Consider the following 25,768-nt stretch of genomic DNA (forward strand, 5'->3'; position numbering starts at 1 on the left):
ACATCCATATGAATGAAGAAAAATGTAATTCTCTCAACATAATTTATATAATTTAGACTTCAAGAAGGTCCACCATTATCTACTAAGGGCGATTGGGAATTATCGCAGTGATTTTCCACATCCAGTAAATTAATTTTTAAAAAAGGAAAGATTGAAGGAATGTGAACAGCATAGTCATTAGCAGTTTTCCATGTTTTCTTTGGAATAGCATTGGGTGGTGATGAGGGTCTTGGCCCCAGACTGGAGAACTAACAAGACCCTCCTGTCATCTTTTTGAGAAGGCCCCCTGCATCATATGGTCAGGCATTTAACAGGCCAGTGGTTGGCCTCCCCTGAGGATCACTGGTCCAAGGGGTGGATGTTATGCCTGCTGAGCAATTAGAGGCTGCCAGCTGTTTAGTATTAAGCAGTACCACTGGGGAAGCTGTAGCTGCTGCTAGTGCTTCACCAAACTGTGATCTCAATTGACAGGGACAGAGACATGGTGAGTGGTGGCAGAAGGGATTTGTGGGGGATGAGGGTAGGTTGGCAACTAATGCAGGGGCTTGGCTCTCAACAACAGGTCCAAGGGACATCACCCACACCACCCCCCCACCCCATATTCTCCACATGGCATTAATTTCCAGTTGAGTGCCTCAGTTAGCAGTGGGGATAGAAGGCCATCCATGAAGCTTGCATGGGATGGAGCTGGGAATCTGGCAGGGTTCCCACCTGCACCACTATCCTCCCACCGACAAGATCACCATGGGAGAGGGCACATGATTTTGCCCACCAATGTTATGTTCCTAATACTGATGGAAAGAGAAAGAGGGAGGGCCTCAACTTGGTTCACAAGCTTTTTATATTCACTGAAAGAACACAAATTAAACTCAAGACAGGTAACCATTAGAAGATAACTTGATGCACAATGGCACTGCAAGGAACAGGATGCTTGTTGGTGAAATGTATATTATATTGAAAAGATAACTAAATATATTAAAATGGTCTACCTTAGTGATTGAAGGCCTGGGAAAAGCAGTGTACTACAGGGGATCAGTGCTGGGACACTTGCTATTTGTTATATACATTTATGACTTGGATGTGAATTATTATAAGGTATAATTAGTAAGTTTGCAGATGATATGAAAATTGTTGGTGTTGTTGACAGTGAGGAGGATAGTCTTAGGCTGCAGACAGATGTTAATCAGCTGGTGAATTGGGCAGAGCAATGACAGATGGAATTTAATCCTGATAAGTGTGAGATGATGCATTTTGGGAGGTCTAATAAGAATAGGAAATACACAATGAATGGTAGGTCCCTAGGGAGTATTGAGGAACAAAGGGACCTTGGTGCACAACTCCATAGATCGCTGAAGGTGGCAGCGCAGGCAGACAGGGTGGTAAAGAAAGCATATGGAATGCTTGCGTTCGTTATACAGGGCATAGAATAAAGGAGCAGAGAGCTTTTGGTAAAACTTTATAAAACATTGTTTAGGCCACAAATGGAGTATTGTGTGTAGTTCGGGTCACCACACTATCAGAAAGACATGATTGTATTGGAGAGGATGCAGAGAAAATTCACCAGGGTGGAAAGTTTCAGTATGAGGAGAGATTGGATAGGCTGGGTTTGTTTTCCTTGGAGCTGAAAAAGGCTGTGGGAGGATCTGATACAAGTATATTATGAGAGGCATAGATAGGGTAGATCTTAATCTTTGCCCTGTGGTAGAGATGATTAAGAGTAGAGGGCATAGGTTTAAAGTGAGGAGTAAGTGGCTTGGCGGGGATCTGAGGAAAGATTTTTATCATCCAGAGGTGGGTGGAAATATGAAACACGTTGCCTGAGAGGCAGTAGAGGCAAGCATTCTCAACATTTAAGTGTTTGGAATTAAGTTAATTGTCAAGGCATAGTAGGGTGTGGACCAAGTGCTGGTAAACATGAGGTAATGCATTTTAGAAGGTCTAATACAGAAAGGAAATATACAATAAATGTCAGAACCCTTAAGAGTATTGATAAACAAAGGGATCTGGGTGTACAGATACACAGGTGACTGAAAGTGGCAATGCAGGTGGAGAAGGTAGTTAAGAAGGCGTACGGCATGCTTGCCTTCATCGGCCAGGGCACTGAGTTTAAAAATTGGCAAGTCATGTTGCAGCTTTATAGAACCTTAGTTCGGCTGCACTTGGAATATAGTGTGGCGACCAGAATTGAACACTATCAGAAGGATGTGGAGGCTTTGGAGAGGGTACAGAAAAGATTTACCAGGATGTTGCCTGGTATAGAGGGCATTAGCTATGAGGAGAGGTTGGAGAAACTTGGTTTGGTCTCACTGGAATGACGGAGGTTGAGGGGCAACCTGATAGAAGTTTACAAGATTGAGAGGCACGGACAGAATGGATAGTTGGAAGCTTTTACCCAGGGTGGAAGAGTCAATTACAGGGGGGCATAGGTTTAAGGTGTGAGGAGCAAGGTTTAAACGAGATGTACAAGGGAGATTTTTTACAGAATGTAATGGGTGCTGGGATCACTTTGCTGGGGAAGGTAGTGGAAGCAGATACAGTAGTGATTTTTAAGGGGCATCTTGACTAAGATGGGAATAAAGGGATATGGTCCCCGGAAGTGTAGGGGGTTTTAGTTCAGTTGGGCAGCGTGGTCGATGCAGGCTTGGAGGGCCGAAGGACCTGTTCCTGTGTTGTAATTTTCTTTGGCCTTTGTAAATGGGATTAATGTAGGCTGGTATTTGGTTGGCATAGGCATGTCGGGCTGAAGGGCCTTTTTCTGTGCTGTATGACTCCGATTCTATGAGAACATAAGAACACAGGAAAATAAACAAGAAGAGTCGGCCCATTGTACCTGCTCTGCCATTCAACATGATCAAAACTTATAATCTTTATCAGCTCCCCCTTCCCAGCCTATACCATAACCTTTAGTTCCCTTAGTATCTAAAAGTCTGCATATATTCAGTGACTTTCTCTACATCCAACTATGACTGTGACATTGCATTCTGCACACTCTCCTCTATGAACGGTATGCTTTGTATAGCTTGTAAAAAAAAAATACTTTCCACTGTATACTGATATGTGTCAATAATAATTCAAATCAGAAACTAAGCATCCACATCCCCTTTGGAATAAAGAATTTCAAAGATACCTTGAATAAAGAAATTTCTCATTGAGTCCTAATTGGTTGACCTCTTGTACTGAGACTGTGACCTTTGATTCTAGACTCCCCAGCCAGGGGAATTGTTCCTCTCAGCATCAAGACCCCTTCAGACAATTATCTCTCATCCCAGGAATCTTTATTGCACTCCCTGCTGATGTTAAGAATGCTCCAAGGGTAAATGTTTGTATTTGCTAAATTTCAGCTGGATGAAACAGGACTTGAAGTGAGAGACATAGAGCTGGTGATGGCCCAGGCAAACGTCTCCAGAGGAAAAGCTGTGCGAGCACTCAGGCACAACAAGAACGATATTGTCAATGCTATAATGGTGAGATGCTTTTGCCATTTCTGTTTTATATTTACCTCATATTTATTCTTATTTTCAGAAAAGAAATAATGTAGCATGTTGACTGTGATGTTTATTGGGGAGAGGTGGATTGGATGAATACTGGCCTGATCCTTCATCTCTGGACCCTGGATTAAGCTTGGTTCAGTTTTCTGTTTGAGAATCTCCTTACTGTGACTGTGATTAATGTTGAGTGGTACAGTGGTTAGTACTGCTGCCTCAGTGCCAGGGACCTAGTTCAGTTCTGGCCTTGGGTAACTGTCGATGTGGAGTTTGCATGTTCTGCCTTTGCATGGGTTTCCTTCAGATGTTCTGGTTTACTCCCACAGTCCAAAGATGTGCAAGTTAGGTAGATTGGCCATGCTGAATTACCCCTTAGTATCCCAGGATGTGGGGGTTAGAGGTACTGGCGGGGTAAATACATGAGGTTATGAGGATAGAGCGTGGGTAGAATGCTCTGTCGAAGAGATGGTGTAGACTCAATGGTCTAAGTGGCCTCCTTCTGCACTGTAGGGATTCAATGGATTGTATGAATTGAGTGACATGAATCTGAGGCCATCTCATTCCCACTCCCAAACACACAGGAAAATATTGCTGATTTTGGAAATCTGAAATAAAAACACAAAATACTGGGAATTCTCAACAGCAGGGGAAAAATTGACCTTGAAAGCTATTGGATTGTTGTTAATAATTCAATTGATTGATTTAATTTTCCTTGGAAGGAGTTGCTATGCAACCCAGTCTGGGCCTACATCCAGTACGTGGTTGACTCTTAGGCTGGAATCAGAGCAGGTGGTGGGGCAGCTCATGGAAAGGTTCAATGATCTCAAGCTAGATTTTATGGTTTTGGGACAAATGAGGCCATAAAATCCATCCCTTAATGCCCTCTCAGACCGTTCAGTTGTACAATCTAATCGCTTTCCATGTTTGACAATGGATGAAGCTTTGCTGGTGTATGCCCACACCCTGAGAATACCATCCCACAGTAGCTGGACTTTAACGGTTGGCTGGAATGCCAGCAGCCTGTGGCAAAGTCAGACCATGTTGCTGTAAACCACTGGCATCATCGCTAACTGGACCGGGTTGCAGGGATAGGGGGTTGTGCAAGGGGCATGTGTGGAAAAGCAGATGGAAAAGTGTTGCTCACCCTCTCAAGCTGCATATGGGGATAGGGGCAGGGAGTCAATGGGGTAGGGCTAATAATATGCCATTGGGTTGGGGGAGGGAAACACAGGCATGAGTCCGAGACAGGAGGATGCCCAAGCCCCTTGCTGGCAGACCATGCAGTGTAAGAAAATTCACTTTAAATAGAATACTCTGCTTTCGATTCTCCTTGGACTGGTTCTTAACTGTCAGGGAGGTTCTAGTGGCTTCACGTGACCAAAGTTAAAACCCATTTGTATATTTGTTGAAGGATCCTGCTGAATGCCTTTGCCACTCACGGGTTAATGTTGAATCCAGGCCAGACATGAGTGGGTAAACATTCATATCAATTTTTTAACTGCTTATGCGTTCAGTTGTTGCCAGGTGTCAGCCTTGGGCCACCGGTGAAGGTGAGTTAGACCTGAGGCTTTAGCATATGTACAACCGTTTATATGTTCTCTCTCCTTTTTATTTCCTCTAGGAATTAACAATGTAAGCCGCAAAAAGAAGATCTATTTCTATATATAATCGCTGGATATTATCAACATTATAAACTATAACCAAACTGTAAATCATACAAGTTTGCATCTGTTATACCACTAATAAACTCAACCAATAGAAACCAAACCAGAGCTTGCTTGTATTTGTTTGAACAGTCAAGGGGAAGGTGAGGGGAATTGGTGAAGATTGTCATGAGTTCAAACCCCACTCCAGAGACTTAGACAGATAGTCCAGCTGAGACTTCAGTGCAGTACTGACTGACATGTTGCCTTTCAGATGAAATTTTAAATGTTCTGCTCTCTCAGGTGAACATGAGATCACAAAGTACAATTAGAACAGGAGAATTCTACCCTGTCCAATATTTATCCCTCCACTAGCATCATGAAAACAGATTACCCAGTCATTATCTCATTGCTATTTGTAGGACCTCATTTTGACCAGTTTCCCTCCAGTATTTCTAACATTATAAAAGTGACTACACTTCACAAAAATTTCTTTGTCTGTGAGGCACTTTGAGATGTTCTGAGATTGTGAAAGTTGTCCTTTAAATGCAAGTTGGTCCTTTCTTTCCTTCACTGTCTTTCCCAAGTGAGATGAGTGGGTGGGGCTAGACTAGACACGATGGTGATGTCCTGCATGGTTGAATAATCTTGCATAGCTCGCTGCCTCAACCATCTCCAGTGATTTAAATTAGATTGTCCAACCAGTTGGGTACAGGTAGGTCTCATATTTAAACCCTACTTTTTGTTTCATTTGGGCAGGTTTGGAGTAGACTCTGAGCCTCCCACCTCCTCAGCCATGGTGGAATAACCTACAGACATTCACTTATCAGGGTTCAACCATGCATCAAGGCATTTCGATGAGGTGGAATTATTTCCCATTGCTAGTCAACTTTGCAAGGAGGCAATACTTGACAATGTTGGTGCAGAAGACCGAGTCTGCAATTTCCAGGTTGACAGTATATTGGTTGTGTTGCCACGCTGTTTCTTTTGTATCTTATCCTCATGCTATCCCTCCCTGACCTGAAGCTCACCTATTGACCTGTCATTCCTCAAAATGTGCATCTTGGATGGATTGGCCATACTAAATTGTCCCTTGGAGTCCCAAGATATATAGGTTAGGGGAATTAGCAGGCAAGTATATGGGGTTATGGGGATAGGGTCTGGGTAAGGTGCTTTGTCAGAGAGTTGATGCAGACATGATGGGTCAAATGGCCTCTTTCTGCACTGTAGGGATTCTATGAGAGGGGTGGTACTGAATATTTCTCAGCAGGGTATTTTAAGTCTATTTCAATAACTGGACATGTTCATACCTTAACAGAGATTCTAAATAAGCTTTGTTCAATTGAATTGAAAATACGCTGTACAATTTTTAAAATTAGGGAACTTGCATTTATATGGAGCTTTTCACAACCAGAGGGCACTACTAAAGTGGTCCCAAAAGATGACAAAATAGTTTTGAAATGTGGTCACTGTTATAATGTAGGAAACACAGCAGCCAATTTGCACACAGCAAGCTCCCACAAACAGTGATATGATAATGACATGTTTGGGGTTTTTTTTGTGATGTTGATTGAGTGATAGATATTGGTCAGGGTACCAAGCATAGCTGTAATTAAGGCAAAATACTGTGGATGCTGGAATCGGAAACAAAAACTCAGCAGGTCTGACAGCATCTGTGGAGAGAGAATAGAGCCAATGGTTTTTTAAAATCTTGGTTCTATTCTCTCTCCACTGATGCTGTCATACCTGCTGAGTATCTCCAGCATTTTCTGTTTCTGTACCAAGCATAACCCCACTGCTTATAGACCAAAGAACAAAACAGTACAGGAACAGGTCCTTCGGCCCAGCAAATCTGTGCCGACACAGATGCCTCTCTCATCTGATATCTTCTTGCCTCTACCTGGTGCATATTCCCTGCCTATTCATTTATCTATCCAGATGCCTCTAGAACATTGCTATAGAATCTGCTTCCACCACCTCCTCCAGCAGCACATTCTAGGCACTCACCACCCTCTGTGAAAAACTTGTCCCTTACGTCTCTTTTAAACATTCGCCCCTCTCACTTTCAGCCTATGCCCCCAAATAATTGACCATTTGACCCTGGGAAAGAAGTCCCATGACACACCTCTTCGAGTGTCATGGGATAGAAACATAGAACATTACAGCACTGTACAGGCCCTTCAGCCTTCAATGTTGTGTCGAGCTATGTCCAATCCCAAGATCAAGCTATTCCCTCCCTATAATTCTGGAGTCCTCCATGCACCTATCCAATAACTGCTTGAAAGTTCCTAAAGTGTCCGACTCCACTATCACAGCAGGCAGTCTATTCCACACCCCAACCACTCTGAGTAAAGAACGTACCTCGGACATCCCTCCTATGTCTCCCACCATGAACCTTATAGTTATTCCCCCTAGTAACAGCTACATCCACCCGAGGAAATAGTCTCTGCACATTGACTCTATCAATCGCTCTCATCGTCTTATAAATGAAGTTGCCTCTCATCCTCCTCCGCTCCAAAGAGAAAAGCCCCAGCTCCCTCAACCTTTCCTCATAAAACCTACCATCCAAACCAGGCAGCATCCTGGTAAATCTCCTCTATACTCTCTCCAATGCTTCCACATCCTCCTTATAATGAAGTGACCAGAGCTGCACACCATATTCCAAATGTGGTCTCACCAACGTCTGGTATAGTTGCAGCATAACCCCACGGCTCTTAAACTTAAACTCAAACCCCCTGTTAATAAACGCTAACACACTATAAGCCTTCTTCATGGCTCTATCCACTTGAGTGGCAACCTTCAGAGATCTGTCAATATGAATCCCAAGATCTCTCTGTTCCTCCACATTCCTTAGAACCCTGCTGTTGACCGTGTAAACTGCATTCGGGTTCGTCCTACCAAAATGAACCACCTCACGTTTATCTCTATAGAAGTGTCGGGGAACACTTCAGCAGTCATGGGCCTTCAGCCTCTGATCTTCAGGTAAGTGTTCTCCAAGGCGGCTTTCACGACACATAACACTGAATCGCTGAGAAGAAACTGATAGCCAAGTTCTGCACATGTGAGGATGGCCTCAACTGGAATCTTGGGTTCATATCACATTATCTATAATGCCCATGACTTGCCTGGGCTTGCAAAATCTCACTAACTGTCCTGGGTGGAGACAATACATATCTCTTTAACCTGTGCTTGGCCCTCTCTCCATACACATTGTCTGTACCTTTAAGACTTGATTACCTGTAAAGACTCGCATTCCAACCATTATCTTGTAAATTGAGTTTGTGTCTTTATATGCCCTGTTTGTGAACACAGGTCCTCACTCACCTGATGAAGGAGCTTGAGACTCAAAGGTAGTGCTACCAAATAAACATGTTGGACTTTAATCTGGTATTGTGAGACATCTTACTATCTTTTATACACCCAAACAGGTAGATGGGGCCTATGTTTAATGTCTCCTCCAGAAGAAGGGGAGGTGATGGCCGAGTGGCATTATCGCTGGACTATTAATCCAGAAACTCAACTAATGTTCTGGAGATCTGGGTTCGAATCCTGTCACAGCAGATGGTGGAATTTGAATCCAATATAAAAAAATATGGAATTAGGAAGTTACTGATGACCATGAAACAATTGGCGGAAAAATCCATCTGGTTCACTTGTTGCAAAAACCCAGCTTGCAGGTGCAGCAGGTGGTCAGGAAGGCAAATGGGATGCTGGCCTTCATAGCGAGGGGGATTGAATATAAAAGTAGGGAGGTCTTGCTGCGGCTGTTTAGGGCATTGGTGAGGCCGCAGCTGGAGTACTGTGTGCAGTTTTGGTCACCGTACTTGTGCAAGGATATTTTGGCCTTGGAGGCAGTGCAGAGGAGGTTTACTAGGCTGAAACCAGAGTTGAGGGGGTTGAGCTATGAGGAGAGGCTGAATAAACTAGACTTGTACTCATTAGAGTTTAGAAGAATGAGGGGAGATCTCATTGAGACGTATAAGATGATGAATGGGATGGATAGGATAGAGATGGAGAGACTCTTCCTGCTCAGAAAGGACAGTAGGACTAGGGGGCACAGCCTCAAGATAAAGGGGCGGGGGGGGCGGTTTAGAAGGGAATTGAGGAGGAACTTCTTCACTCAAAGGGTGGTGAATCTCTGGAATTCTCTGCCCGTTGAGGTGGTGGAGGCTGCCTCGCTAAATATTTTTAATACGCGGGTTGATGGGTTTTTGATAAGCGAGGGGATTAAGGGTTATGGGGAGAGGGCGGGAATGTGGAACTGAGCCACGACAGATCAGCCATGATCTTATTGAATGGCGGGGCAGGCTCGGGCTAGATGGCCTACTCCTGCTCCTATTTCTTATGTTCTTAAGATGGCACCTCTAACAATATAGCACTCTCTCGGTACTGCACCATATTATTAACCTTGATTTTTTTATACTGAAAAATGGATGGGACTTAAATCTTATGGCTCAAAGACAAAGTTGCTACCAACTGAACCACAGCTGACATTAAATTTAAAAAAAATTGAACTATTATGTGCTTAGCTTTTACTTCAAATGTTGAGAGACAGAAAGGCTTGCACATAAACACAACCAGGATGCTCACAATACCCATAGTTTTTGTTAATATTGAGAATTTGAAAGCAGTGATTAGATATTTAAAAATCTTATTTGCCGTACAGAGGTCAAAGGTCACCATTCCTCCATTGTGTAACAATATCTGTGAGTTCCTTTGATTCTCAGGATGATTTGAAAGTATTTTGGAAGCTGCAATCTAATCTTGTTTTTGAGGTCAGCCAGGGAGTATGGAAAAGACATGCACGTGATTTCAGTAGCTCCTACTTCCTTTTGTTCCTACAGAGAACTTGAGAACAATTGATTTGCCAGCCTTATCTGGAATGTTCTATGACCCAACCTCACAAGTTACGTAACTACAAGAAAGCACTGAGGAAAATAAATCCAATTTCTCGAACCATTAAATAGAAACTCTTAGTTAAGTATTTTAGAATAGAATCATACAGCACAGAAGGAGGCCATTCAGTCTTTTGAGTGTGCACCAACCACAGTCCCACCAGGCCCTATCCCATAACCCCATGTATTTACCCTAGCTGGCCACCCTGACACTAAGGGGCAATTTACCATGGCTAATCCACCTAACCTGCACATCTTTTGGAGTGTGGGAAGAAACCAGAGTACCAGGAGGAAAACCATGCAGCCACAGGGAGAATGTGCAAACACCACACAGACAGTGCCCCCAAGCCAGGATTCGAATCCAGGACCCTGAGACTGTGAGTCAGCAGTGCTAACCACTGTGTTTTAGAGGGTATTGTTTTCCTCCTCTTTTTCATTGATACAACCAGCCTTCTTGTTCTAAATGAGAGAAGCAAACATTTCTTTATGCAGCTGCAGTGTGCAATAAAACCTTATTAACAAAAAGCAAAGTACCACACAGAAAGAGGCCTTTTGGCCCGCCAAACCTATGCTGCTCATGATACCGTAACAAAAAAAAACCTTATTTCCTTCAAGTAACAAAGATGAGCAGCACAGGAACAAGACATAAAACATTCCAAGAAATAACAAAAACAGCTTTGTTACATTTAGGGAAACCTTTTACTTCTTTCTGAATGTTAGGAAATTAGGAACTGGAGTATAGACCATTCAGCCCCTCGAATCCTGCTTTGCCATCCAACTAGAACATGGTTGATTTATACCTCAGCTAGACTGAAAAGGGCTGTCAGAAATGAATTGCCACCTCTTGTTAGAACATAAGAAATAGGAGCAGGAGTAGGCCAACTAGCCCTTCGAGCCTGCCCCACCATTCAATAAGGTCATGGCTGATCTGTCGTGGCTCAGTTCCACATTCCTGCCCTCTCCCCATAACCCTTAATCCCCTCTCTTATCAAAAACCCATCAACCCGCGTCTTAAAAATATTTAGCGAGGTAGCCTCCACCACCTCAACGGGCAGAGAATTCCAGAGATTCACCACCCTTTGAGTGAAGAAGTTCCTCCTCAACTCCGTTCTAAACCGCCCCCCCCTTTATCTTGAGGCTGTGCCCCCTAGTCCTACTATCCTTTCTGAGTGGGAAGAGTCTCTCCACCTCTATCCTATCCATCCCATTCATCATCTTATACGTCTCAATGAGATCTCCCCTCATTCTTCTAAACTCTAACGAGTACAAGCCTAATCTATTCAGCCTCTCCTCATAGCTCAACCCCCTCAACTCCGGCATCAGCCTAGTAAACCTCCTCTGCACTCCCTCCAAGGCCAAAATATCCTTGCGTAAATACGGCGCCCAAAACTGCACACAGTACTCCAGCTGCGGCCTCACCAATGCCCTATACAGCCGCAGCAAGACCTCCCTACTTTTATATTCAATCCCCCTCGCTATGAAGGCCAGCATCCCATTCGCCTTCCTGACCACCTGCTGCACCTGCAAGCTGGGTTTTTGCGACTCATGCACAAGGACCCCGAGGTCCCTCTGCACCGTCGCCTGCTGCAGTTTTTCGCCACGTAAGTAATAATCCTTCCTACCATTATTCCTACCAAAGTGGACCACCTCGCACTTGCCAACATTAAATTCCATTTGCCATTTCCTGGCCCATTCGCCCAGCCTATCTAGATCCTTCTGTAGACTCTCCCCACCCTCCCCACAATTTGCCTTTCCACCAATTTTGGTGTCATCAGCAAATTTCGACACCCTACACTCGGTTCCCTCCTCCAGATCATCTATATAAATGGTAAAAAGCTGAGGCCCCAGCACCTACCCCTGGGGCACTCCACTAGTCACCATCCGCCAATCTGAATAGCACCCATTGACCCCCACTCTCTGCCTCCTATTTGACAACCAATCCTCTATCCACGCTAACACCCTACCCCCAACTCCAAGTCCCCTGACCTTCTGCAATAACCTCTTATGAGGTACTTTGTCAAACGCCTTCTGAAAATCCAGAAAGACCACATCCACCGGCTCTCCTCTATCCACCGCCCTAGACACATCCTCATAGAACTCCAGTAAATTTGTCAGACACGACTTCCCTTTAACGAAACTGTGCTGCATCTGCTCTATCAAGCAATTCCCCTCAAGATGCCTCGCTATTTCCTCCTTGATGACGGATTCTAACATTTTACCTACAACAGACGTTAAACTAACAGGCCTATAATTCCCCGCCTTTTGCCTGGCACCCTTCTTAAACAACAGCGTAACATTAGCCGTTTTCCAATCTTCCGGCACTTCCCTGGAATCCAGCGACGTCTGGAAAATAACAACCAAGGCATCCACTATCACCTCCGCCATTTCTTTCAGGACCCTCGGATGCATTCCATCCGGTCCTGGGGACTTGTCCACAATCAGCCCCCTCCAGTCTGTCGAGCACCACCTCTCTAGTAACAGTAATGTCATCGAGACCCTCCAGTCCTACCACCTTTCCATCTCTAACATCCGGCAAATTATTCACGTCCTCCTCCGTGAAGACCGAAACAAAAAAGTTATTCAAGACCTCAGCCATATCCCCATCCCCTACCACTAAGACCCCCTCTCATCCTCTAAGGGACCAACGTTCACCCTGGCCAGCCTCTTCCTTTTTATATATTTATAAAAACTCTTGCTATCCTTTTTTATATTAAGTGCTAGCCCAGCTTCATAGCTTCTCCTACCCTTCTTTATCAACTTCTGTGTCAATCTTCGTTGACATTTAAACCTCTCCCAATCCTCTTCTCGCCCACTACTCCTAGCTACTCTAAACGCCTCCGCTTTTAATTTAACACTTTCCTTCACCTCCTTCACTATCCATGGCTTATTACCTCTCCTCCTACAGTCCTTTTTGACCATCGGAATAAATTTCTGCTGAGCACCAAGAAAGATCTCCTTAAAGATCCTCCACTGCTCCTCAGCAGACCTACCTTCCAACGCGCTCCCCCAGTCCACATTCGCCAATTCTTCTCTCATCCTACCGTACTCCCCTCTGTTCAAACAAAGGACACGTGTCCGGGAACCCACTTTCTCCTCCTCCATCTGCACCAGAAACTCCACCATACAATGATCACTCTCCCCAAGAGGATCCTTCACCGCAAGTTCCCTAATTCTACCTGCCTCATTACATAGCACCAGATCCAAGACAGCTCGCTCCCTTGTCAGCTCCAACACACACTGTTCCAGGAAACTATCCCGGCAGCATTCCAAGAGCTCCTCCTCGAGCCCACCGCATCCAACATGGGTCGACCAATCAATATGCAGATTGAAATCCCCCATAACTACAGCTGTCCCATTCCTGCACGCCGCACTTATTTGCGCATTAACAGCCCGCCCCACCTCCAGATCATTATTCGGGGGCCTATAGACAACACCCACCAGCGTCTTCCTCCCTTTGCTGTTCCTAATCTCTACCCACAACGATTCCACGTTCTGCTCCTTGGCTCCAATATCATCCCTTGCTACCACTCTGATGCTATCCTTAATCAGCAGAGCTATGCCCCCCACTTTTCCCTCCAGCCTATCCTTCCTAAACACTTGATACCCCTGGACATTCAGCTCCCAGTCCCTGTCACCTTGCAGCCACGTCTCTGTAATGGCCACCAGATCGTATCCATTTGTGTCGATCTGCGCCACCAACTCATCCACTTTATTCCTAATGCTTCGCGCATTCAGATAAAGCGCCTTCATCCCAGCCTTCACCTGGACTTTATTTGCTGGAACGCCACCAACCATACTCACGCCCCTTACTCCCTCTATTATTGGGACATCCTTGGCCTCTATCCTTACCTGTACCGTGTCCTTAACTTTAGACCCCGTAATGTCACCTACCCTCGCACCCTCCCCCCCCAAATTAGTTTAAAGCCCTGTCTACAGTCCTCTTTACACGATTCGCCAGCACTCTGGTCTCAGCACAGTTCAGACCAACCCCATCCCGCCCGAACAGGTCCCACCTATCCCAATACTGGTGCCAATGCCCCATAAATTCAAACCCATTCCTCCCACACCAATCCCTGAGCCACCCATTCACTTCCTTAATCCTATCAACCCTACGCCCGTCTGCACTCGGTTCAGGCAGTAGCCCAGAGATGACCACCTTGTCGGTTCTACTTTTTAATTCCATTCCCAGCTTTTCATACTCCCTCCCCAGATACCCAATAAGGGGAAATCATAGAATCCCTATAGCACAGAAAGAAGCCATTTGGTACATGGAGCCCGCACTGACAACAATCCCACCCACTTATCCCCTTACTCCATGTAGTTACCATAACTAGTCCCCCTGACACTAAGGGGCAATTTAGCATGGTCAATCCACCTAACTCGCACATCTTTGGAGGTGGGAGGAAACCCAAACACAGAGAGGACGTGCAAACTCCACACCGTCAGAGACCTGAGGTTGTCGCCGTGGGATTTTGCAAATCGGCCCTCAATTTAATGATTCATCTGTAACTTCTACCAATTTAGAGGCTGGTTCATACAACTGAATTCTGCACCCAATTCCGTTCCCCTACGTATCCAACACGAGCCCTCATGTTGCTGCACTGTCTCTAATGTTAGATTGGGGCTTGGAGTTAGCTACATTAGACTACCATTAATTCAGCTCAGAGGGTATGGGCTATCAGTATAAAACTATCAACAATCTTTGAAGTCATGCAGTTCATAGAAGGAATTTTAGTCCAGATAATTGTTCAGGGAGGCGGTGGACAACACAGTTGATCTCAGCTTGAAGGATCATTTCAACACAGCATCCTTCAGTGATTTCTGCTGGGACAGACTATGTGGACATAGGGGATGGAGAAAAGGACCACAATCCTTCTCCAGCAGCCTGAAACTTTTCTCACACTTTTAATATTTGACTAGTTATGAGGGTCCTCTAACCCAGTGTGATTCCGCATCTTAACGTTCAATCAGGGAAGAACACTGTGAAGGGGAAAGAGCAGCTTAGGGTTAGGATAAGTACAGATGGCGGTGACCTAATGTCTTATGATACCCATCCAGGACAAGTCAGCCCACTTGATTCACACCACCTCCAACATATATTCCCTCCATCACTGATGCACAGGGACAGCAGTGTGTACAAGATGCACTGCGACAACTCACTGAGGCTCCTTCAACAGTGCCTGCCACATCTATGAGCTCTGTCACCAGGAAAGACAAGAGTAATAGAAATAGGAACATCACCAATTGCAAGTTCCTTTTCAAGCCACTCTTTCTTCACCATTCTATCAGTCTCACTGGGTCAAAATCCTGGAACTACCTCCTACCAGCCCTGTGGATGCACCTACACCTGGTGCACTGCCGCAGTTCAAGAAGGTGGCTCACTGCCACCTTCTTAAAAGCAATTAGGGATAGATAATAACTGCTGCCCTAACCAACAATGTCAACATCCTATGAAAAAAAATGTAATAAATGAAAGTTACTGAGCAAACTTTTCTTTCCCATCTGGGTATGACTGGAAATGTCAAAGAGACGTTATAAAAATTACTGGTAAAGTTACATGTATTGTCAAGATGGGGAGCTGTTGGCATTGGATTGGGGTGAGCACAGTAAGAAGGCTCACAATTCCAGGTAAATATCCAACAGGTTTTTTGGAATTACGAGCTTTTGGAACACTGCTCCTTCATCGGGTGACTCACCTGAGGAAGGAGCAGTGTTCCGAAAGTTTGTGACTCATCTGAGGAAGGAGCAGCACTCTGAAAGCTTGTGACTCACCTGAGGAAACAGCAGTGCTCCAAAGACTTGTGGTTCCAAATTAACCTGTTGTGAGATTTCTTAATGTATTGTCAATTGAGAAGGTGGTGATATGCCTTCCATGACCCAAAACAATTGTTCAAGCAGCACAATAAATGTTGATGCACAAGTCGCTCATCCATTATCCAGCCTCTGGCGATGTGGGCAAATTAAAGTTATTCTAAACAGAAAGGTCCTAGCTTCACAGGATGCTCCATGATTGATAGCAATGGGAGTGGACTCGTGTACTGATAACAGGGGGAAGGTGGTGAAGAGGATTCCTTGCATATCAGACATTAATGAGTGTGTTGGGTTTTTACAATAATCCACCAATGGTCATTTTATCTTGCCAAGATAATTCACTTTTATGACTTGGGCTGCCTGTCAGGTTACATAGACATGACATTAGTCTATCCTAACCATTGAAGGACAAACAAAATATAATGTAAAGATAGGTCAAGCTTTACTTGATGCAGGCTTTAAGAAACCGTACATATTTCTTCACCAGGATACGGCGGAATAGTAACTCACTGTTCTCAAAACCCACCAGATTCACTGATGTCCTTTAGGATCTATCACCACTAGCAGGTCTGGTCTAGACACAATTGCTCTCAAAGTTATAAGGGACAGGCAATAAATGACAGTGTCTCCCAAATCCCAAAGACACATTTTAAAAATTAGTAGATTTCAAAGCCAAGTAGATTACGCACAGGAACAAAAAAAAAATCCTCATTAAAAAGTTTCTTCACATCCACATTTATCATTGGAGAGAATGTGCAGGCAGTCAAGCAATCCACTGGATTTCTATTGTTAACAGGAGAGAAGAAATGATAATGTATAATCACATTAGCTCTGTTTGATTTTCAAAGGACCTCGGAATGACTTTGCACTGCAGTAAAATGCAGACATAAAATGAAAGCAGAAATCATCAACCAAATTCCTTGTACTGCAATGCTGAAAATAGCCTCTGTGGGTTGAATTACCAGGGAACAGATGGCGAGGAGACTATTGATCCGTACCTGGAGCCTTATGTCATCAGAAAGTGCTGACTGATTTCCAACGCGATTCAATTTACACGGAAGAGACAGCTTGCCAGGATCTAGGTCCTGCCAGGCCCAATTACTCAGCATAATATAAGGGGCCTGCTCACACCCTGTGCCCTTGTGTTCCCTCAGCACAAAGGAAATGTACAATGATATAGAAAACAGGCTCCAACATTTCCCATCTTGTACTCCTGCCAGTTATGATGGGATCAGTATAGGTTACCTTCTAATCTTTTGAATGTTTGAGCATGGGATGGGGACGCATTTGCCCCTGCCCACTCTTCTGGGGGAACTTGCTCCATTCCTTCACCTCTCCTCCCTCAGCACTATTTAAAAATTCATTCATGAAACCCAAACATTTATTGTCCATCCCTCATTGCCTTTGGGAAGGTGATGGTGATCCATCTTCTTAAAATGTGGCATTTTGTACTGTGGTTAAGTAGGTAGCTGCAGGATTTTGATCCAGTGATAGTTAAGGAACAGTGATGTATTTCCAGGGCAGAATGGTGTGTTACTCAGGGAACTTGCAGATGATAGTGCCCTTTTGTGTCTGCTGCCATTGTTATACAACAAAGACTGTGGGATTGGAAGGTGTTGTCGAAGACTTAGTTGCTGCAATGCACCTTATAAATGATGGGGGATTCAGCGATGTTAATGGCATTTGAGTGTCAAGGGCAGATGGTCAAATTGGATGACATGCAAATGGTGTGATTATTCACTCTGCATCCCCACCCTCACCATCTGAACATAGAAGTTGTACAATTAAATTTATGGTTAGTTCTTCAGAGATCCGGATCACCTACATTAAACAAGACAGCAGTGCAGGTTAGATTTTTACTTGTGTACCCCAAAGAAAAATTCATTGCCTCATGTGGAAACACATTCCGTACTTATGGCTTGGCTTAACATTTACAGTTTAGTTGTGTGAATGATTCAGCAATATTAAATCATGGGCAGCAATGCTCCAGTAGTTAGTCATATGAATTATTCAAAGATTGGGCTATGACAGGCATCAATTTACTGTGGACAGTAGACCTATGGAAGAAGTTACCAGCTCAGAGAGTGTTTACTCTCTTCATGCCTTCAAATAAGAGCTTGACTAGTTCTTCATTCAGGGTGGAAAGCACGCTCTTGATATAGATGACATCATCAATCAGTATGGCCTATTAGATTCCTTAGTGCATAGCCCGTTGGGTCTGCACTGACTCTGAAAGAGCATCTTATCCAGGCCCACTGCCTACAGACTTCACATTTTGCCACAGCTAATTCACCTAACTTAATCTTTGGACTGTGGGAAAGAAACTAGAGCAAACCAATAGACATGGGGAAAAGCTTGCAAATTCTATACAATCACCCAGAATTGAACTTGGATCCCTAGTGCTGTGAGCCAGCAGCACTAACTATTCTGCCACCCTGAGATTTGAGTAGCTTATCATGTACATGCATGTGCATAGAGCAAAATAATTAACAAAAAAAAGCAGGACTAGGCCATCTATCCCTTTGAGCCTGCCCCACCATTCAACAAGATCATGGCTGATCTGAAATGAATCAGTTCCACTTCCCTGCTTTCTCTCCATAACCCTTAATTCCCTTGTCTAGCAGAAACCTACCTGTGACTTAAATATATTCAGCGAGGTAGCCTCCACCACTTCAATGGGCAGAGAATTCCAGAGTTTCACCACCCTTTGAAGGAGTTCCTCAACTCCAATCTATAACTGCACCCCTCCATTATTTTGAGGCTGTGCCCTCTAGTTCTGATCCTCTTATTATGACCCTTCAGACTATTAGGAAGGATGGTGCTGCTGTACATATCACAAATATTTAGTTTCTTCAATTTTGACACCGATCACCTCAATCCCATTTATTTTGATGGGATGATTTGCACAATCACCTTGCTATATCACTGGCTGAAACTTGGTCTCTGATTGCAGGCCCAAATTCTCAGATTCCATACATGGGCTGAGCAATCTGAAGAACTTGGGAGTATCAAAAAGTCCTGGGAAAATTAATTCCTTTGGTGGCAACCTGCTGAACTGAAATTAAGGGATCATCAATTCAAAACAATCCAGAAAGGTGACCACAATCTAGAATTAGGCCTATTGCATTTTAGAGACTGAGGATTTTTTTTTTTTTAAAAAAAAGGGCCTCAGTTATCTACCCCATTCGAGCTTTGAGGCTCATGAATGAGTCCAGGTTAGTTGTGGGATGAAAAGAGGAATTGCAGTTAAGGATAGAATCAATCATAGCAGCCCTGACCTTAAAATAGCAAAGCAGTTTGAGGGGCTGAATAACTTTACTGGCAACTTGGTAATGGACCATGGCACTATTTCTCCCCCCACCCCCAGAGGTGAGTGATGCAAAAGAATTATGGCATGGAAAAAGAATTAGACAAGGGTTTAAATTAACATTCAGATGATCTGATCATTTATCACCAAGTTGTAAATTCCTTATTCAATACCAATTCCCCCTCCCCCCACCAAGTATTTATGAAATGTGTGGTTAATCAGAAGGAACTTAAGATTTTTGACTTTCAAGTTCTATCACAAGCCTTTTCAACTTGAATTTACAGCCTTCAGGAAGCACATTTGTAGGAGTGGCTAGTCAGAAAAGTAGTGTCATCGTGCTAGCATTCAACTACCATGTGACAGAAGGCTAACTGTTCACTGAGTAATGGGACATTTTCCTTTGGCAATATATGGAACTAGCACAACCAAGCACTATGTTGAGAAAGACAAAAACAAGTACAAGTTGCAATAATTTGATGTTTATTTACTTCATACAGTTTTATACTCCAAGGACAGACTCAATACAGATTGCACTTGGACAAACTCAGCTATAGACACACCCACTCCAAATTGAGACATCATTTACCCAAAAGGGAAGAGATTGTCTTATCTTAGTACAACATCAATTTCACAATCAATTGGAGCACTATTTCATGTTAGTGCATGAACAGCAAGCAGGATTCAGTTTCTGGTGTGAAGTCTTGCCAAAGCTTCAGGACATGTAGCTAGCAGGCCAGAGTGGACATATTGGGCCAATTCAAATGGATTTGGAGAGAAATCACTTGCAGTTGAGGGGCTCAATACATGTTCCATGAAGCTCTGGGAATTAATATGGGGCTGTTTGTTCTTGAAGCTATTTTGAAATTAAAAAAAACTTTCCTCACCCCCTATTAAGAATAGCAATACCAGTAAGGGCCAATATTCAAGATGAAAGTTAGTTCTTAGCTTCCCCTTGTTTACCATTTTAGGATCTTCTGGTAATTGACAACTGATCAGAGAACTGTATTACAGAATAAGTCAAGATCCTTATTGTCATCTGGTAATCCCACAGGGTGATCCTACCAGGTGGAAGGCTTACAGCTAGGTTGCTAACACTTAAAGACAAGAGTTTAAATATATAAACTTTAGTCTTCCAAGAAGAATTTTATTCTTCCTCTTGGAGGCTCAGGGTGAGGGAACCTTTAGGTTGAAAAGCCATTCTAAAAAGAGGGTTGAGAAAGTCTGTTGGAGGTGTTACTGATTGTCTGATACACGATTATGACATTTAAATGCGTTATGTTGGTGAGGGCAGGGGACTGTGGTGGAATAGACAAAACACAAGAAAGCAGATTTGGCTTCAACCACAAACAGGATACTTCCAAACATCTTAACTGGAAGATTAGGAGTCCACCATTATAACCAATAAATTTAAGGCATTATTCTATTTAGACGGTGCCCAAGACTTGCACATTCCAGAACAATCTGGATCAGAAGCATTTGCGATGAACTATGGAAGGTCCTGATTCATCATACTCCTGCTTGGTGATCCACATTTGCTGAAAGGTGGAGAGTGAAGCCAAGATGGAGCCACCAATCCACACTGAATACTTCCTTTCAGGTGGTGCAATGATCTTAATCTTCATTGTGCTTGGAGCCAGGGCCGTGATTTCCTTTTGCATTCGATCAGCAATACCTGGGTACATGGTGGATCCACCAGACAAGACAGAATTGGCATATAGATCTTTCCTGATGTCAATGTCACATTTCATGATACTGTTGAAAGTGGTCTCATGGATCCCAGTTGTTTCCATTCCTAGGAAGGAAGGTTGGAAGAGTGCCTCTGGACATCGGAAACGCTCATTGCCAATGGTGATGACTTGACCATCTGGTAGCTCATAGCTTTTCTCCAGGGTTGAAGAGGTGGCAGCCATCACCATCTCAGTCTCAAAGTCAAGAGCCACATAGCACAGCTTCTCTTTAACATCACGGACAATTTCCCTCTCAGCTGTGGTAGTGAATGAGTACCCACGTTCAGTCAGAATCTTTATCAGGTAGTCAGTAAGGTCCCTGCCAGCTAGATCTAGCCGCAGAATGGCATGGGGCAAGGCATACCCTTCATAAATGGGCACAGTGTGGGTGACACCATCACCAGAGTCCATTACAATACCAGTTGTGCGGCCAGAGGCATACAAGGACAGTACAGCTTGAATGGAGACATACATGGCTGGTGTGTTAAATGTCTCAAACATGATCTGAGTCATCTTCTCCCGGTTGGCTTTAGGGTTGAGAGGGGCCTCTGTGAGGAGGACAGGATGTTCCTCTGGGGCAACTCTCAGCTCATTGTAGAAGGTGTGATGCCAGATCTTCTCCATGTCATCCCAGTTAGTCACAATCCCATGTTCAATTGGGTACTTCAGGGTCAGAATCCCTCTCTTGCTCTGAGCTTCATCACCAACATAACTGTCTTTCTGGCCCATTCCCACCATCACACCCTGGAATTAGGAAAAAAGTCAATGAGAAAAGGCACAAGGCCAAGGCAACTATGGTTCAATCCCTTCCCTGCATCATAGTGGATGCTCCAATGCAGTACTGGAAGTCTGCTGCATTATTGGGACCAATCTTTGAGGAGTCAAAACTAATGCCTTTGTCTGCCTGGGTGATTGTAAAAGATCCTATTGCAACATATTGCAAAGAGCTGAGGGATTACCCCAGGGAAATGCTCATCCTGCAAATCAAGTGTGATTCTGCAATTATGTCTCAAACACAATGTGTGGAATTTTCCCATCTTGGCTGCCATGCGAGTTGTGGGGAGGCAGCATGGACCATGCAAAATTCTGTTGACCTCAACTGTGATTCTAGTCTTGGGTGAGCGCAGCTGAAAAATCCCACTTGATGTGGTTGTTTGCATGCAAATTGAGGTGCAGTCTTTAAGATTGGAGACTACTTTTCCAAGGCTTTTCATTGGTTGAGAGGGCTCTTGAGCTTTGGTCATCATGACAGCACTAAAATACAAATCTTTCTAAAGAAAGAATCTGAGCAGGATGTCATAATGACCAGACAATTTAAAAATATTTATTCATGTATTATTGGCTAACCAGCATTTATTGCCCATTTTAGTTGGGCTTTTTCAGAGGGCAGTTCAAAGTCAAACACATTGCTGTGACTCTGGAATCACATGTAGGCCAGCAGATTTCCTTCCCTGAAGGAACGTGAGTGAATTGGATGGGTTTCATTACCAGTAGATTTATTTTGGGACAAATTTGTCAGGACCTCCAGCATTCAGGCATACCTACACCATTTGGACTGCAGTGTTCAATGAAATAGCTCATCACTACCTTCAAGGTCCCAAAAGAATTTTGTTCCATGGGATTGTCAATCCACCAAGCAGAGGCCTCAGTTTGCCTCAAGCGTTACACCTTTAAAGCACCACCCTGTATTGGAGTGATTACATTATATGCTCAAAATGCCAAGTTAGTTTTGAACTCACTACACAAACAAGGTAACCTCCCCATCTTAAGTTAGATTTGAAGATTCCAACCCAATTACTCCAAGCACAACACCTGATAAACAGGTCTGGGATAATGAAACAAAGTACTGCAATTGTTTAATTAGGGAAGGAATCAAAAGCAATAAAATTGCTATTCCACTGGAGACTTGTTCCCAAATCATAAGGGAATGGTGAATGCCCATTTGAAGGATGCAGCAGTCAATTTAAACAGAATATGGGTAGTACTGGCAAATTTGGCATCAATTAATTAGTAATTAATGTTTAATTACTGACCATAGCTGAAGACAATAGTCAGTGCAGTTTTAAGTCATAGCCCACAGCAGCATTTTCTTCAGGGTCACTTACTGATATCAGCTTTTTAAAATCCAGATACTTAATTGGGGCTCAGCTCATTTCAGGCATCTGAATTACTAGTTTGAGAACAGCCACCGCACTACCCTGCTGCTGTGGTGGCTAGTTTGCCAGTTTAGTGAAAGTGGGTTAACAATTTTATTTGGGACCAAAGAATTGATTAAAAATTGATTTTTAGGCCAGGAATGAAGTTCATTACTTGCACATTGGGTTCAACCAATAGAAATATTCACTTTTTACCCCTCCAAAAAAAAAAAAATTCATTTAGCAAGATGTTCAGTCATTGTTAATGTCATTAAGATACAGAAACTGGTTTTCAAGTTTACTATATTTTGTTAGTCAAACAGAATTGACAATTTTAATACAAAGCCCCCTCATCCAAAAGGAAAAACCCTTGCTGCTGTAGTTATAATCCCAACCATGGGTTAATCAGACAGCAGTATGCAGTTCCCTAGCAACCTAAAAAGAATGTACTCCACATTTCACTACCAGTTTAAAAATGATGGCAAAAGCCATCATTTATCACTTATTCCTAGTTGTCCTATTTCTGATGCAATAGACAGATTTTGCAGCCTCACTCAGGCAAGATCATAAAATCCCACCCAAGGCCAGAGATTTCTGTTCTGGGAACCTTGCCCACCCAGGTTCCAGGACAAGCAAGGAGGTAGGGCTTCAGCCAATGGGTTGCTTGATAATTCAGATACACAGATAAGGACAGGATTTCCTCCCTAAAGGACAACACCCAATCAGCTTAAAAAAAATTCAAATTCTTTTCTAGTCAGTATGTAACTGAACCCATATCCTTCATAGGAAGGAAAGAGACAAGTTACACCTAGAAAATTTGACCTTCAACTCACCAGAAGCATAAGCCAAAATTTAAAATATTTTTAATTCACTATGCAAAGTGAAATCTTATAAAATGTTAGAATTACCTGGTGTCGAGGCCTCCCAACGATGGAGGGAAACACAGCTCTGGGAGCATCATCCCCTGCAAAACCAGCCTTACACATCCCAGATCCATTATCCACAACCAGAGCTGCAATCTCCTCATCCCCCATGGTTCAGAATCTGCTAGAAATCACTGCTAAGAGAGAGACAAAAAAAACCACAGCTCAGCATTGACTGAATAAACAAACCAGATTCTTGCAGAAAGCACACCAGCAAATTTTGCCTTCAAGGGGAAAACCCACCAGCACTCCTCTTGTATCTAAGTATCCAGTGAAAGATAATTTATTTACTCCTTACCTCATTCACTGCTCTTTTATACTGCACCAGGTTCAGCTTATTCATATTAGATGAGGTAGGCAAGGGGGAGGAGCTAGGCATTACTGCTCCCAAAATACAATTGAATTCATGTTTAAACCTTGTATTTTTCATTTCAAAGAACTCTTTTCTTTGCTTTCTAACCTTAATATAAATATAAAAATTCTTCCAACACTGATGTTGGGTTTAACCTCTAAGTGCCTTTATTTGCTTTGAGCATTTTGAAAGGTAGATTCAGATTTGTGCAACTAATCAGTACATTGAATTCATTTGAAATCATGCTGGTTAAGTATATTGACTATGCTAAATTCTCCCTCAGTGTACCTGAACAGGCACCAGAGTGTGGCGACTAGGGGATATTCACAGTAACTTCATTGCAGTGTTAATGTAGGCCTACTTGTGACTAATAAATACCTTTAAGTGGCTGGCTGTTGTTATGTAGCCATTGTGTGCACAACTAGGCCCCACAAATAAGGATAAAGTGAAGAGGGTAATCTGTTTTTATATTAAAGGGATAATGCTGACCACGGAGTTGTTAACTGGCAACCAATCTATTACCAACAAATCGACAATGGACCCAGAAATGATACAAGGAAAATCCTAATGGTGGAGAAATTTGGGAAGCATTGGTCAAAAATCATATTTTGCTCCCAAGCTATGCTTATAACATGTCAGACCTCAAATTACTCACACACTGTATCTCAAAATGTTATTTTTCAAAATAAATTTAATTTGTATTTGGGCAGTACGGTGGCACAGCAGTTAGCACTGCTGCCTCAGAGTGCCAGGGACCCAGGTTCAATTCCAGCCTCGAGTAGCTGTCTGTGTGGAGGTTGTACATCCTCCCCGTGTCTGCATGGGTTTCCTCCTGGTGCTCCGGTTTCCTCCCACAGCCTAAAGATGTGTGGGTTAGGTTGATTGGCCATGCTAAATTGACCCTAGTGTCAGGGAGATTAGCAGGTTCACTGAGTCTCTCCAGCCCTGACATAATTTTAAATGTTTCAATGAGGTACCCTCCCAGTGAAGAGGGGGAGGCCATTTGGCCCTTCAAACCTGTTCCACCATTCATCATGATTATGGCTGATCCTCCAGTTTAAAAGCCTAATCCTGCTTTCTCCCCATAACCTTTGATCCTGTTTTCCCCAAAAAGAAGGGGCTTTGCATTGGCTGGGAATTGAACCTGGACTTCCCACATGGCATGTAAGAATTCTACCACTGAATCACCAATGCAGACCTGATCAACTCTATCTCTTCATATAGGACATTCCTGCCATCCCAGGAATCTTTGCTACACTTTACCTATAGCATCCCCTCCTCTAATCTATGCATCCGATTCTTGAGTGGGTTTGGAGCTGCAATGTTCTGACACAGAATTGTGAGTAATAGCACAGTGGGGCTGCATGGTAGCGCAGTAATTAGCACTGCTGCTTCACAGCTTCAGGGTTCTGTGTTCAATTCCTGGCTCGGGTCACTGCCTGTATGGAGTTTGCAAGTTCTTCTTGTGTCTGTGTGGGTTTCCTCCGGGT

The 25,768-nt window shown here is 43.5% G+C and overlaps 2 protein-coding genes across 4 annotated transcripts in view; one reads left to right on the forward strand and one right to left on the reverse strand.

The window, feature by feature from the left end:
* LOC145346782 (uncharacterized) overlaps positions 1-5,242 on the forward strand; it is a 64,447-nt gene extending 59,205 nt beyond the window's left edge. For both annotated transcript variants that reach the window (XM_080194503.1, XM_080194504.1), the window contains exons 8-9: positions 3,342-3,464; positions 5,107-5,242. In XM_080194503.1, coding sequence (XP_080050629.1) covers positions 3,342-3,464; positions 5,107-5,121 — 138 coding nt within the window. In that variant the 3' untranslated portion in view covers positions 5,122-5,242. The remainder of the gene's footprint in view (positions 1-3,341; positions 3,465-5,106) is intronic.
* A 14,362-nt stretch (positions 5,243-19,604) lies between these two features.
* LOC145346783 (actin, cytoplasmic type 5-like) lies at positions 19,605-24,302 on the reverse strand. 2 transcript variants are annotated; one of them, XM_080194505.1, is made up of 3 exons: positions 24,225-24,302; positions 23,912-24,063; positions 19,605-21,612 (listed from the first exon to the last, which is right to left on the reverse strand). In XM_080194505.1, exons 2-3 carry the CDS (start codon positions 24,035-24,037, stop codon positions 20,608-20,610), a joined length of 1,131 nt encoding a protein of 376 aa, XP_080050631.1. In that variant the 5' UTR covers positions 24,038-24,063; positions 24,225-24,302; the 3' UTR covers positions 19,605-20,607. The 2 variants fall into 2 exon arrangements, with proteins under 2 accessions (XP_080050631.1, XP_080050632.1); XM_080194506.1 differs by having other exon boundaries at positions 24,170-24,239.
* Positions 24,303-25,768: the final 1,466 nt, after the last annotated feature.

This window comes from Carcharhinus amblyrhynchos, chromosome 8 (assembly GCF_965287045.1).
Source record: "Carcharhinus amblyrhynchos chromosome 8, sCarAmb.v2.hapA, whole genome shotgun sequence".
NCBI lineage: Eukaryota > Metazoa > Chordata > Chondrichthyes > Carcharhiniformes > Carcharhinidae > Carcharhinus > Carcharhinus amblyrhynchos.